Genomic DNA, 13,664 nt, shown 5'->3' with positions numbered 1-13,664 from the left:
ACTAGATTCAAACCTTGCAATTTTACAGCATCAAAGCAGTTTTTCTTTTCTACTTTAATAGGTAGTTTGCAGTGAAACCACATCTGTCACTGTCCACAGCACAAACAGGGAGAGTTTAGCTCTACACTGACAGTTTGAGCTGGTATCAAAACCAACTCTTCCCTCACAGTTTAAAGTTCTGACGCCTCATCGCTCCATACAAACATCAGAGCTTAAACTGTTCAACAGAACATACAGCTAAGGAGCTAAAAGAGGTAGAACAGAAAAATAAGCTCATACCTTCTTTCCTTGTAATATAAACCAACTTTTAATAATAAAAACTTCTATCACGTTTTCAATGAGAAGAACATATACATTGCAATGTAAAACAGTGCACAGTGTAAATGCCCTTGGCTACTCTTCTACTCATCTTTAACATTTACAGTGACTGTGTGAGTGTGGGCCAGGATCCTCACTGGGCTTCGTCAGCTCCTGCAGTTCTGCGGCACAGAGCTGATGTAGGCAAAGCCTGGAGGGTCTTGGTCTACGTGTTGTTTTCAGTTTTGGGTGTTCCTACAGCTCTTACAATACCAGGGACATTTTCAGTTGAGGATTCAGTTAAAAACCCCATTCATTTCCTCTTCATCAGCAAATGGTGAGAACAGCTCTTCCAAAATGAATAAAAAGTGCATTGAAATAGCGACCTGCTCATCTGGCCGCGGTACCGGATGGACCCTCAGTGACAAACCTCTGTATCTGACAGCTGGCACCTGATGGTTTGTTCTAGTTCCCTGCAACAGGTTGCTCTAGGTCAGAGGGAACAGTTAAGAGGTTAAACAAAAGACATTCCTCCCCAAAATTATTTCAGTCTGTGAGTGAAGAAAAAAAACCATTACAGAATTAAGAAAGAAGGTTCAGAACAATCTGCATCCCCAACCCTGTCATAAGCCATTTTGTGTTGAAGTGTAGATTTAAAACATTACAGCTTTGAGTTGGTTTGGATGTTAACAAAATAAAATTAAGCCAACTAAAAAGCAAAGAACACCACAAATAACACCCCACCCCCCCGACCTTTATTTTTCTAGTCTATACATCACCCCAAAGCACTCCTGGATCTCCCAACCATGTTTGAGCGAGGCAGTGGAGAGTCAGGGTCCTGTGCACCATTCTACTGACACCTGCTACAGGGGAAGTCTGTTGGGGATGGGTGGTCATAGTAAGGCACTCACTCCAAAAGAACATTATTTCTGTCCTGAGACTGCTGACATGTTGCAATTAGTTTCAGCCAGTAATTTTGAAAAAAATTACTGTGCTAAGGATAATACTGATAGAATGGAGAACAGTTTTTCAAGCAAGAAAAAATAAAGTACATTATATACATGATTCCTCTTTACTTTAACTTAAAAGCATCCCTAATACATCTTGATAACTGTATTAAAGACTACTTAAATATTGAAAGATTTTAAATAATGTAGATTTTTTTCAGTAAACTGGGAGTAGCTGTGTAATTGCCAGCATATTGGTCCCATTTTAACAATATAATTTTTATTTAAATCTTGTATATATAACAACATGATCGAAACCACATATTCCACTCCACATAAATAAGTATAGTTCTTCTGACCTGTTTTAAAAACTACATCTGTTCAAATAATCAGATCATAAGACTGTATTTTTCCTTTGTAAAGTTTCCTTTAAAATCCTTTACTCCCAATCTGTCCTCTTAAATAGTTCTGTGCTTCCAGAGTACATAATAGGGCATTAGTAAAAAGAGTTAATCAAAAACCTGAACGCTACAGTAAGTAAAATGAAGTAATGTTAAGAAGTATTATGGAATGTATACTCTGCAGCATAGAGAGATTGGTTCTCACTGGGCTGAAGTGTAAAATCACTCTGGAAGAGATTTGAATGAACCGTAGCTTGTGCTATTCGTTGTTCCAAAGTGCAGGTCAGTTCATGAGAAAGTGGTGTTTGTGAAGCTATGCTCAAGGATGCTGACCAAAATTATGCTGGCAATTAAATGGATGCCAGATACACTACAGGGAGATATGCATCAGTCTGGATTTTCTCTACCCAGTCCATATCTTGAAGCCCACACCTTTTAGGTAGCAGCACAAACAGGTCATCAGTCAGGCTGCGCTTTCCTGAAACACAGGTGCCACCTTTCCAGGCGTGTAGCGAACGGCAGTACCACCCGCATAGCTCTGTGGTGTTTGTTTCCAGAATTTCTTCAGTAAGTCAAAGCAATACAAGAATCCCTGCCCGTGCTGCAGGAGCTCAGAGGCAGATTCTGGGTGCCTGGGTCCAGCAGGTTCAGGTCCCACTAAACCAGAGCAGCGTCTCTCCCTGGTTCAGCACCGTCACTGTCAGTTCGCGTGGGTCCTCTCCTCAGGCAGGGCTGCTCGTAGTTGAATCCTTTCGCAATGCTGCAATGTGGGTGTCTCTCTGGCTTTTATAAATCTCCATCTGTAGGTGGCTGGCACAACCTGTAGAGTCTTTAAGGCAGGAGAAAAGCACAGCATTAAATATCATAAGGATGGCACCACAAAGTTATGGGTCAGGGTATTAGTCAACTTCTCTATTGTTTGGCTGCAGAGGTTACCTGATACCCATAATGCCACAATTTTAACTAGCGATTTATTAACTGATTCTTTAAACACCATTTGAGACTTTCTATCTATCATACCCTTTTAACACTGGCCCAATTTGGGTCTTCAACAGTCCCCTCTCTCGTATTCTATTTCTCTTGTTTTAAGCCCAGTTCAGAATCTCTCCTGAACAAAGAAGTTCACCCCTCATATCGATCAGGATACGAAACGGATAAAAGAACATGTTTACTTGTTGACATGGTTGAACAAACTTTAAAAATTAGTGATTGACTTTCCAGAGAAATTTTCTGAATCACAAGATTAAACCGAAGAGCATCTTGACTGGCATTCATATATGACTGGTGGTGGTGGCTTTTCCCTCAATGCTAGAAAATATAATCCTGAGAATTAAGATTAATTCATCAGAGCCCCTTCTAACTTTTTTCAGTTTTATTTCACATTATGACGATGGAACCCAGTTGGAACACGTGCACTGAGCTTTACTGCCCTGAAATAATCCAAGTCAATAGTCCTGGTATTTGTCATTGAGATTTAGAGTGGATTCAAAAGAGGAGAACTGCCTCATCTTACGATTTGTTTGTAAAGCTGTTTCTTTTTGAAGACAGCATGCTGTTAGGGTCATAAAAATGGAACCAAAGTAATGTACAGCCATTAGTAAGGCAAAATAACCATGCTGCTAAAATGCTGATGTGTCACACTGGGAACGTGGGACAGGAGCCACCACAGACCATTATTTCCTTCTTTTTGTGAAATAGCAATTCCATCCAACAGAAGGATAAGGTTCTAAATGCAACATATTGTTCTTTTTGAGGTCACAGAAAATAAACCAAGGCCAGTCTGTCACAGTAAGCATCATTTCAGGCTCAAAAGTTCCAAGTAATCCCACATCAGCATTTTGAGGGGCAGATAGGAAAAGAAAAAAATTTTAAAAAGAGTCAGGGCTGGTTTAGACTCAGAAGCCTTAATGGGTGAATAAGGTGTCGGTGTTCTAAGGAAGTCATCCTGACACTGAACTAACACATCCTTTGGAGGACTCCAGCACTAGCAAACTCATTCACTCTATCCAAAGGGATGGCACAGACTTTACTGGATCTTTCCTGATGCCGATTCCTGCATGCCAGAACCCTTCTACTTCCTGTAAACAACACTATTAACAGGCTTGGAATCCAAAATTTCTCTGATATTCGTACAGACTGATTCTCTATATATTGTCATCTAAATCATGAGCATTTGTTACTACCAATATGGGAAAACCCTGCATTACACTTTCTTAAAGAACATTCTCATCTCTCTGATATAGGAGATTGGAGTGACCAGAGAGAGACACATCTCAAACTAAAGGTATTCTTATCCTGTAGAGATGATGAACATCTCTACCTCCTGCTAGGTGCAGTGGGATTCACAAACATACAGAGCTTTTCAAAGTTGTCTTCTAGAAAAAAACAGTGTATGCAACCCTGGGCAACTGACCCTCCTTAGAGCAGCATTGCTGTAAGATTACTCTGCCTGGAACCGCTTGCTCTTAAACCTGCTCTACTGTCACTAAACAGTCATGCTCCTCTAAGAGGACAACAGCATCAGCCCATGAATTATCTTTGCAGATATGCAGTCAGATGTGACATGCAGGAAGTTTCCTTTCTAAGCATTCCACAGATGGCCACTGATCAGTGGCTTTGCCTGCTCCCAGCAACAGTCCAGAAAAGACCCTTCTCTCTGATCAGTTATTATGTTTTATTCAGAAAATGCAGAAAGCTTTGAAGTTAATAATCTGCAAATTGTAAGCAGCAAAGCTGATTAATCTACAGTGCACTTATTCAGTACAGTGAGAAAGAAGAATGAGATTTTTTTTTCTTTCAACTCTTGCTATTAAGGGGATCTTCAGTTATAACAGGAACTCCCCAACTGTTACGGAAACATAAAACCAGCACTCAGATAAAATGCACGATACATAATGACCTACCGAGGTGCACACTGTGGCATTTGGTCCATCACTTTCAGATTCTTGGCAGAGATTTCAACCCTTGGTCCCTAAGGAAAGAGAGAATTTATGGTACTGACAGTATCGATAAATCATCTGATCCTTAGGGGAAAATATTACAATGGGAGTATGGTTTCTATTTGAGAATCCATTAACTACTTTTAGAAGATTTGGAATCCATTGGGTGGATACATTAGTCATCTGTGTTTACTTAAAAGATGGAATTAGTCCCAAAGCACTTTACAAGCACTGCTGTCTAGCACGAGGAAATTTCTACTATTTAATGCTGTGATTGAGACTTGGGGTTTTTTATATACAAAAATTGTCTTAAATACACTGGATAGTGTCTGTTTTCTAACCATCAAGGGACATACTTTAAGTCACATACGCTGAGGCGTATTATTTTAATTGCTGTAGTGGCTGTACCTGCAAACACTAATTTGTTCCTGTCAAATAGATGTGTAGCAACTCAGGCGTTACCACAAGTGGGGCTACGTGGGTTCGTAGTGCACTAAGTACAGCACCACATCGAAACAAACTGGTGTTTGTACAGTGATGTTACTGGAATGAGAATGGTGGCGTCGCAGACCCACATCCAAACACTTACTTGCTTTCGCATGATGTCTGTAGCTTGCATGATGCACTTGGGCAAAAGGCCATGACTGCGAGCCAGGATGGCTGCTTGCTCCAGGGACACACTCAGTGTACTTCTGAACAGGGGAAGAAGAGATGTTATACTGCATAAATAAATAGGTACATACAGGAGTCTTACCTGTTTGGAACAACTTCTGTTAGCTAGTATGCTTATATTTACTTTTTTACTATAAAATGACCTCAGTCCTGCAAGTCTACCTCGTTACACCCAGATACCGCAGTTGTTTGAGCCACCAGTACCATTCACTGTCTTTCACTCTCTTCTGCAGTGGCTCATATAAAGTTATTCATGAATGAATCTTTTTTTCACTCAATGGTTTTGAGACACTGGAAGAGCAGTGGTGTGGTTAGAATCAATGCTCATACACACCAGGATTCTAAAGCTATTTTTGAGCAACTTCCTGCAGTTTCAGTGTGTGATTTAAGCCAACATTGACTGAAAGGTCTGTGCAATGAGATTGCTTGCTCAGTTGCATTAGCTGATGCACCGAAACATGAAAAAGCATGTGGTCAATACTAATTATTAAGTATTAAAAATCACATCCTACCCTAGCAAAGAGGGCAGTAGATCTAGGTCCTTATATTCCCTTGTGATCTACCTTTCTATTGCTTTGAACAGAATCAGATCGAATGCTCAATCTCTACAAAGGGCAACAGTTCCCATCACACCAGTAACACACAGGTGTTAAATCTCACCTCTGCATCCCAGTGCCGCACATCGTAATCTGGCAAGCTCCGAGTCGATAACAGAGCTCAGAGGATATAGGCAGCAGACCAGCTCCTGATGTGTTACTGCTAGAATATCCTGACTGGGTTGGTTTTGTATTAATGAAAGACTTCAGCAGCCTGCAAAGCTCATCCATGGCATTAATGGGGCGAATAAGCTAAATAATTAAAAAAAAAAAAAAATCAGTTGTATATTTACCCCTTCACAGTCAAAAAGACATTTATAATTCTTTATCCTGTCTAAGCCCAAAAATCTACAGAAAAGTAATGGCCACACAGCTGAATTTAGGAAGTAGAAAAATACAACTACTTAGGCTTGGGGCAGTTTAAAAAAGAGTTCTTACAAATCACAGAGATTATTTACTATGTATATTTACTATGTATATTGCAATTTGTACAGGTTTGCTATATGGGTATCCCATGACTGGGATTTTAGAGAAGTAGAAATAATATTTCAGTGAGATAGTTTATTGTAGAAATAGACATAACAACAATACCTGGTCAATCTTCACTGCAGTCGTATTGGAGTCGGTGGGCAAGTTTGATCTCTCTAGGTAAAATGTCCTGCAAAAAGGCCAGCAAGGAGTGCATTCACTGGTGTGTCTCATTTCAAGCACATACCTGTATACCATCTTGTAATAAAACATGGCTATGCCAAAACCCGTGTATTCAAGATCTGCTTTCTCATTGAACCATTCTGACTGCAGTAATTTAGAGCCTGTACTTCAATATTCCAGATCCACTTTCTTATGCAATTTTAGCACTGCACAAAATTCTGAAGTCAAATTCGGTGGAAATTTCAGCCTGTCCAGTGCAACTACTTCAGAGTGAGCTGAACTATGTGAAGAAAATTAAAAGGTTTCCCATGGAACAAAGATCTCCAAAAATCATATTTGTACAGGAAACCACCTCAGCAAAAAGCACTTTTTCCATGTTTTCTAAAGCAAAGGAGAAGCTTGAAATACCTGAGTTTACGGTAGTATTGCTGCACTTTTTCAAGTGAAATACCATTAATTTGCTGTGGAAGTTCCTCTAGAGATGAGCCAGCCGGTTGGGACTGTCCCTCCATACTTTCCAGAGCTGAGAAAGAAAACATTTTAATAAGCCTATGTTACTAGCTTTCTTTTTATTGTATATTTACTTCTATTATAATCTCCAAGATAATATCTTTATGGCCTTTATACATAGACATAAAAATGCCCCAAAAAGTCCTTGTTCTCATGACTCAGTCTAAAATCTAGCACTCCCCAGGTCATCCTAGAATAGAAACAACTGCTTCTTAAATAGGTCTATAGTTCTCAGCTGTGTTAAGAGCTTCATGGTCATTCTCTATTTTGAGTCTTTCCATATCATCAGTTAGCTTATTTTTCTCAAGAAAGCTTTTAATAGACACCTTTTGTAAAGAGCACCGTGTGCAGTTTCAAGCTTCCCCCATTCTGAAAGCGAGAAGGCAGCTTGGAGAAGTAGTAGCTGTCAAGATAAAAGATAACCTTCAAGGCCTGACGGCTTCCTTCGATGTGGTAGAAGACATGAGTATCTGGAGAAATAAAGATAAAACACTTGCTGCTTTACTACAGCAGGAGAAACTTGAAACCATTGCTATCCAAGTTTAGATTATTAGATTATCTAATGACATTTCATATCTCCACCATGAGAGGAGCAGGGGAGAGCCTTTACTGAGAGAACGCAGGCTCTGAAATACTAGACTGAAAAGATACGCAGTTAGCATGACCTAGCACGATGGTTGATGCTAAAGCAATAAACATGGTTAATAATTAAAATCCCATCTTTTTTCATGGCATTGTATAGTCAGTAAACGTGGAGAGAGATCTGGCAGGGTGGGACACAGAAGAGCTGGGGAGGGACAGTCCTCCTGCCTTGGGTAGCACAGTGAATTAGAAACATCTGTCAGGAACCGCTCATCATCTGTCAGGAACTGCTCATCATCTGTTACACGTCCCTGTGGCAAAGCCACACGGGTAAGGTGCACTGGCACAGACCACAGTAACAAATCAGACCATGCCACTGGCATCCCATGATGCCAGTCCTGCTTTTTAGGCTGTTTGCTGTGGAAGCTGAGGGAATGTAACAGTGCTTCAGAGAAGCTGCTTAGTGCCCTCCAGGTCTGGCATAGCCTGTTAGAGTTATAATAATGGAAGCTAAAAACCCATAAAACAAACAAGAAAAAAAGAGCTTCAACGAAATGGAGACTACTCACTTGCTACAAGGCTTTCATCCAACTGCTTGAAATAGAAGGCAACTTTGTCCAGTTCAGGCAGAGTGACCTGAATGTCCTCCAGCATGGTGCGCTCCTCTTTCTGTAGAGCACAGAAACAGGTATAAATCGGTTATGATCTGCCAGAAAGAGATGGATGGCAGGAGTGTGCAGTTGCTATGGGCATGTTTTGGTTCAGGAGACCTACAGCAGAATGTGGAGCTTTCCATTAACTAACTCCAGCCCAGTCGGGCATTTTTCTAATGGCTCTTTGATAGTGTGATGTAAGCTGAGTTACCCTTCTCCTAGATGTCATTTGCTATGATTCACAGAGCATAGAGAGGTTTAAGAACTGAGTAAGTTTGAAGGGATCTCCTGCTCCAAGCTTTACTCTATATCTACATAGGTGAAGAATTGCCTATCAGTTACTGTGAAATAAATGTCCAGACATTCTATGCAATGTGAAAAAACAGTAGTTACATGTACATGTAACATCCCACACTCAGTTTACAGTGTTTACAAAATCCAAAACCAAATGTCACTTCTTCATCGTGTCAGAGCTACTTCCTCCTTTATGCTTTTTTAAAAAAATTTTTTATACTTCAGGCAGCTTATCTACTACTAAAGCTGTGCCTTAGCTGTTCCTTAGGTGCAGGTGAACTATGCAAGACTAGCTCCTCTCCTCCTTAGACACAGTGTCTCGAATACCAGCACCACGAAGCGGGACAGACTGCAGTCCACCTATGCTATCCAAGTGTCCAGGGTATGAACAAACTCCTAGATTTTCACGTTGGCCGAGCTCTTGAAACACTCAGAGCTTTTCCCTGCACTTGAAATATACGTGCTCACCAGGAGATGGCAGGCCTCGCATGCATCACCAACAACTAGCAGTAAAACCTCCCTAAATGCAGCAGCCTTACTCCCAAAACGAAGCCAGACAGATTCCTGTGCTGTTCTGTAGTGTGACAGCGAGTCCAGTATTTGTGAGGTGGAAATGATGGGATGTGGAATATTGGCTCATGGTTGTCAGCAGCAGGAATCTCCAGGGGTTGCTGCAGTGAGTCTAAATGTGCTGCTAGAATGAGGGGCTCTGGCTGTGCTGAGTGGCAGAGAGGCATACAGGCGAGCGTGAGCAGACCCAAGGGTGCCACAACTCTTCAACTTACCACAGCAGGGGAGAGAAGAGACTGGTAGTTTAGTAAAACACCGGTGGCTGCTATCTGTTCCAGCCATTTTCTGCTGGCATCTCTGCTGCTCTCTTCATATTCCCCATTGTTGTTGTATCGATAGTTGAGAGCAGCCAGTAACTGCTCTGAAAAGGTGCAAATAGCAGCCACAAGAGACTGGCAGAAGATGGAATCACGTCTCAGCTGTAACTCAGTATCTGCCAGAGAAGGAGAGAGAAGCACAAAGAAGTCATGAGTGCACTTGTCTTTAACCTCACTGCCAAAGACACTGCACATGTGTGGATGCACATGACATTTGACTTCTGCTGTAGCTTTGCACAAACATAACAGATAATCCCCTCCTGCTCTGTGACTTGGGTGTATAGATAACGACACCACAGCTGGAGCACACACATGGTTCAAAATTTTCTAGCCCACTTGACTTTTTATTACTACCTCTGCCATCTGCATGTTCATTCTTCTGGTTGGGAAGAGCTGTTGCTCTTTAGTGCTGTATCTGGACTGATTCTCTTTTGATGTTTACAGAAGCACGAGAATTCTTGAAAGGAGGTCTCTGCCATTGCTTCTCTCCTGGGCTACTAGAGATTCATCTCCCCCCATTCATCTATATTTTGTGAGATTCACATATGCTTAATGCATTAACTGGGCCTGGCCGTAGGGTACCATTGGTTTATGTTTCCTGGGAGAATCTCCCTTGTGTTAACTTTGCTTCCAGTCTGCCTGCCAGGCAGCCACATGCTGGTCAAATCAACCTCGTCACACTTAAGGGGATTGCAGGGCAAAGAAGCACATGAATAAGTGAAGAGCTGCTTCCCAGGCACCCCGGGCTCCTCCAGCAGGCACTGCAGTACAGCAGGCTCTATTGTCAAGCTAGCGTTCCCCAGAGAAAGAAGCTGAAGACATCACCCAGAGGCTTTGAAGATCTGGATTATTTTTGTAAAGCCCTGAACACAATAGACTGACTAATACACTCCAGACCCCGGGCCATATTCTCAATTTAAGGGCAACCAATCTGTACTGTACCTGTACCCCTCTGTACTGCTGGAAGTAAGGCAGAGAGAGCTTAGGACTGCCCTAAGGCAGGGGAATCCCTGGGGCCGTAAAGCTGCCACAGCCAGTTCAGTGCCACCTGTGCCTCCGTTCTGTTCATGGACATGCTGTAGAACATGGGGCACAGGTAGAGACTTAGAGAGTCACTGTATCAGCTGTGATTAAAACCAGCCTTTATGGACACTGGGCTGGTGCCAGAGGCTGGTTTGGACAGAGCACTTGAGGACTGGCCCTGGCAGAAGCCGAGAAGGGACTTAGAGCTGTACAAATCTCTTACCGTCATTCTATGAAGACTTGAGAATCAACTCTGGCAGGGTGAAATAATGACAGCCTATTCCAATTATTTATTACCTCATTTTCAAACAAAAGTCCACCAAGAAGGTGTTTCAAGTACAAAAAGACTGCACATTCACTCCAGGAAAGGTCCCTTGATCTGTGAGCACAGTGCTTTGTGTGCGGTGACAGATTAGCGATGTCCACAGTGTGTTTAGGTGCTGCTGCACATTTAGGTTCTCAGTCTGCTCCTGGCTATAACTTCAGCATACACAACCCTCACTCCTAACACGCCTGCTCTGTTTGGAAAGAAGGCAGAGTCCCTGGTCTCACAGAGAGTTGTGCAATAGGTCTCATTTTTGCTGCATGTTCTCACCACAGCAGGAAACAGTAACGGCTGTCTGGGAAGGAGGATTGTACAAAGGAAAAAATAAAGACAGTCAAAAGAAGAAGAGTGGTTGTGAAACATCAGTGACCAGCCAGGTAACACAAGCGACCTACAGTGAACTGAAATTACATGAACTGAAGAATAGACATCACATACATAGAAAAGTTGCCCTTGATGCAGAGCACAACAAATGATAGCATAAATCAAAGGGGAAAAACATAACATTCTGATGTATGCACATGCATGCACGTGAAACTGTGGTAGGGACTTCTCAATTTGCAGCAAATCAAACCCTCTTACCTGTGCATTTTAACAAGGCCAAAAGCAGCTGGTTCTTCCCATCTAAAACAGTGAAGAAAAGAAATGCTCTAGTCAACATGACACCAAAGTAGATTTGATGGCATTTGGTTACACTGGCTACAATCCCTGGACCCTTCATGGCCATTTCTGTTTACACTAACAGTCCTTACTTGCACAGGCATGTCAATGACTGGAAAAGGTCACATCAAATAATTTTACAGGCTAAACGTTCTGTTAACTACCATGAATTATTGGAAACAAATTGCACATGTCAATGAATCCCTAAGGAGGTGATTTCTGTCCTGTGCTGTGCACTGGACTGTAAACATCAGATTCAGCTCCTGTTCCAGTTCAACCAGACTGTGGTGGTTTAGGATGTTGTAGTATCTGATCAGCGTTCATTTCATTTTGGAATATAACAAGCATCTCTCCATTTGCTAAAAGGGTTGGAAAAAGCAAATGGAAATAGATCAGTCTGGCATCCCTCTGTTTGAATGGGATGATGGGGGAGAACGTTCTTCAGAATCGCTGCACAGGTGAGATTTAACCGTACCACACGGGGACTCTGCAGACAATAATCTGCTTTACCTGCTCTTCTTTAGAGCCCAGTACAGCCTTATTGCAAATTGACATAAAATGATAAAATTAAATGCTAGACTTGATTAGATCAAGAGCTTTTCTCCCTGAAGTCAAGCCCTCACCCCACCCCCTTTTCTTTATTTACTGACCTTCCACATATTTTTGTATGATTTCAACAAGGTTCTTGATGCGCAGTGGAAGGTTCCATGGATCTTCCTGAATGCTGGCTTGAATATTATTCCTGCACCTAACTGTGGTTTCTTCCTTCTGTTTAAACTCTAGAAAAAAATGGAGTTTGTTAGCCACTAAGGAAATGCTACATAGCTGAGAGCAGCTTTTGAATTATAATGTGTACACAGATGAAAGCGGAGATGCAGTACCAACAGCAACAACTGCGAATGAAAATCATTCTGAAATAGATATAATACAGAAGGGAAAAAAACTGTGCCTATAATCTCACAATCAGCAGCCTCTTAGCATCACTTTCAGGAATGTGGACTATATGTTATGTCCACGGGTGACATGCACAGTGAAAAGACCTCCACACGCTATTCCCTTCTGTTTCGTCTGCCCTCAGTAGTGTGCAGGCAGCTATATCAGGTAGCTCTAGGGACTCTGGCTGTGCAGAATCAGATCAATTTTTTGGCTGCAGCTGTCACATCTCATAACACTGACGAGACATTATGACATACTCTGCTTTCACCTGATGGAAAATAATTATCTTGTTACAGAGCAGCAGGTTTATTCTCCATGACTTAGCAATGTATCTAAGCCAAACACCCCATTGTTGGTGATAAATGCATAAGCAGACAGAGAAACACAGAGTAACTGTGCCAAATAACTGCTCATGAACAGAAATGGGACAGCATTCAAATTTACATCCATCACTGAAAGGTGCCTGTGGTAGCTGTTAAACAGCCACTTTGGGCCAGGATTCCAGCTGAATGTCAGCAGGGCTTGTCCGTTCCCTAGTGTGATGAATGTGGGATGATCCGTTAACTTCAGTTAACTGGAAGATTCTTTCAGTGTAATTACTCTTTAACAAAAACAAATTAAAGGAAGAGAACTCAGGGTGTGTGTTATTTCTTCACTTCATTCAAACAAAGCATGGAAAGACTAACCTCTTCTACATAAATGTAAGTGTGTTTGTGGAGCTGAGTTCATGTGACAGAACTTCCCAGGAGTTACCTCTGGAGCTGGGAAAAAAACCCAACAGAAAAAGCTTTCTTCTAGAGTTTGCCACCCTAACTTAAAAATAGAGCTTGTCAAAGATTGGAGCAAGGGGCTACAACACCTGAAGTACAGTAGGAATAGAGGAAACATTTCAGATTTCAAGTGGGAAAGGAAATGTAGGGAATAGTCAGAAAATAAAGCTCTGTGTATTTCAGTGAGAGAAGAAACCACATCCTGGGCCCCAAAACCATTAAGACCAAAGTCTTGTCATGCTCCCTGAGGTAAAAGAAAACACAGTATCATTTGTTTGCTCTCTCTGGGAATCAGTTTTCAAAATAAGTGTCATGTGAGGATGAGTTTACTCTGGCAATTATCTGTCTGAAGAAAAGCAGAATAAGTCATTAAGCAAACTCAGGCAGAGCCTTTTGGTGCCTCAGATCTACAGTGCTCAGCCCCTCATCAGCTTATCAGCTCATTCTCCTTGTATCTGACCTATCTCTATCTTGTACCTTTGGAGATACATACTGGTGTTCACAAAGCACAGGTCTGGGGA

The 13,664-nt window shown here is 41.7% G+C and overlaps 1 protein-coding gene across 1 annotated transcript in view; it reads right to left on the bottom strand.

The window, feature by feature from the left end:
- Positions 1 to 2,357: 2,357 nt before the first annotated feature.
- Positions 2,358 to 13,664, bottom strand: part of PREX1 (phosphatidylinositol-3,4,5-trisphosphate dependent Rac exchange factor 1) — a gene marked incomplete at its 5' end in the record, with an annotated part of 161,044 nt that continues 149,737 nt past the window's right edge. The window contains 11 exons of the mRNA XM_084271342.1: positions 2,358 to 2,474; positions 4,549 to 4,616; positions 5,174 to 5,276; positions 5,917 to 6,104; positions 6,444 to 6,510; positions 6,912 to 7,026; positions 7,340 to 7,483; positions 8,165 to 8,264; positions 9,328 to 9,545; positions 11,360 to 11,401; positions 12,088 to 12,216. Of these exons, the coding sequence (XP_084127468.1) occupies positions 2,432 to 2,474; positions 4,549 to 4,616; positions 5,174 to 5,276; positions 5,917 to 6,104; positions 6,444 to 6,510; positions 6,912 to 7,026; positions 7,340 to 7,483; positions 8,165 to 8,264; positions 9,328 to 9,545; positions 11,360 to 11,401; positions 12,088 to 12,216 (1,217 nt within the window). The 3' untranslated portion in view covers positions 2,358 to 2,431. The remainder of the gene's footprint in view (positions 2,475 to 4,548; positions 4,617 to 5,173; positions 5,277 to 5,916; positions 6,105 to 6,443; positions 6,511 to 6,911; positions 7,027 to 7,339; positions 7,484 to 8,164; positions 8,265 to 9,327; positions 9,546 to 11,359; positions 11,402 to 12,087; positions 12,217 to 13,664) is intronic.

Source organism: Gallinula chloropus (genome assembly GCF_964237585.1).
Source record: "Gallinula chloropus genome assembly, chromosome: 16".
NCBI lineage: Eukaryota > Metazoa > Chordata > Aves > Gruiformes > Rallidae > Gallinula > Gallinula chloropus.
Note: the sequence above shows the minus strand (reverse complement) of the source record. Positions and strands in the feature narration are given on the sequence as shown.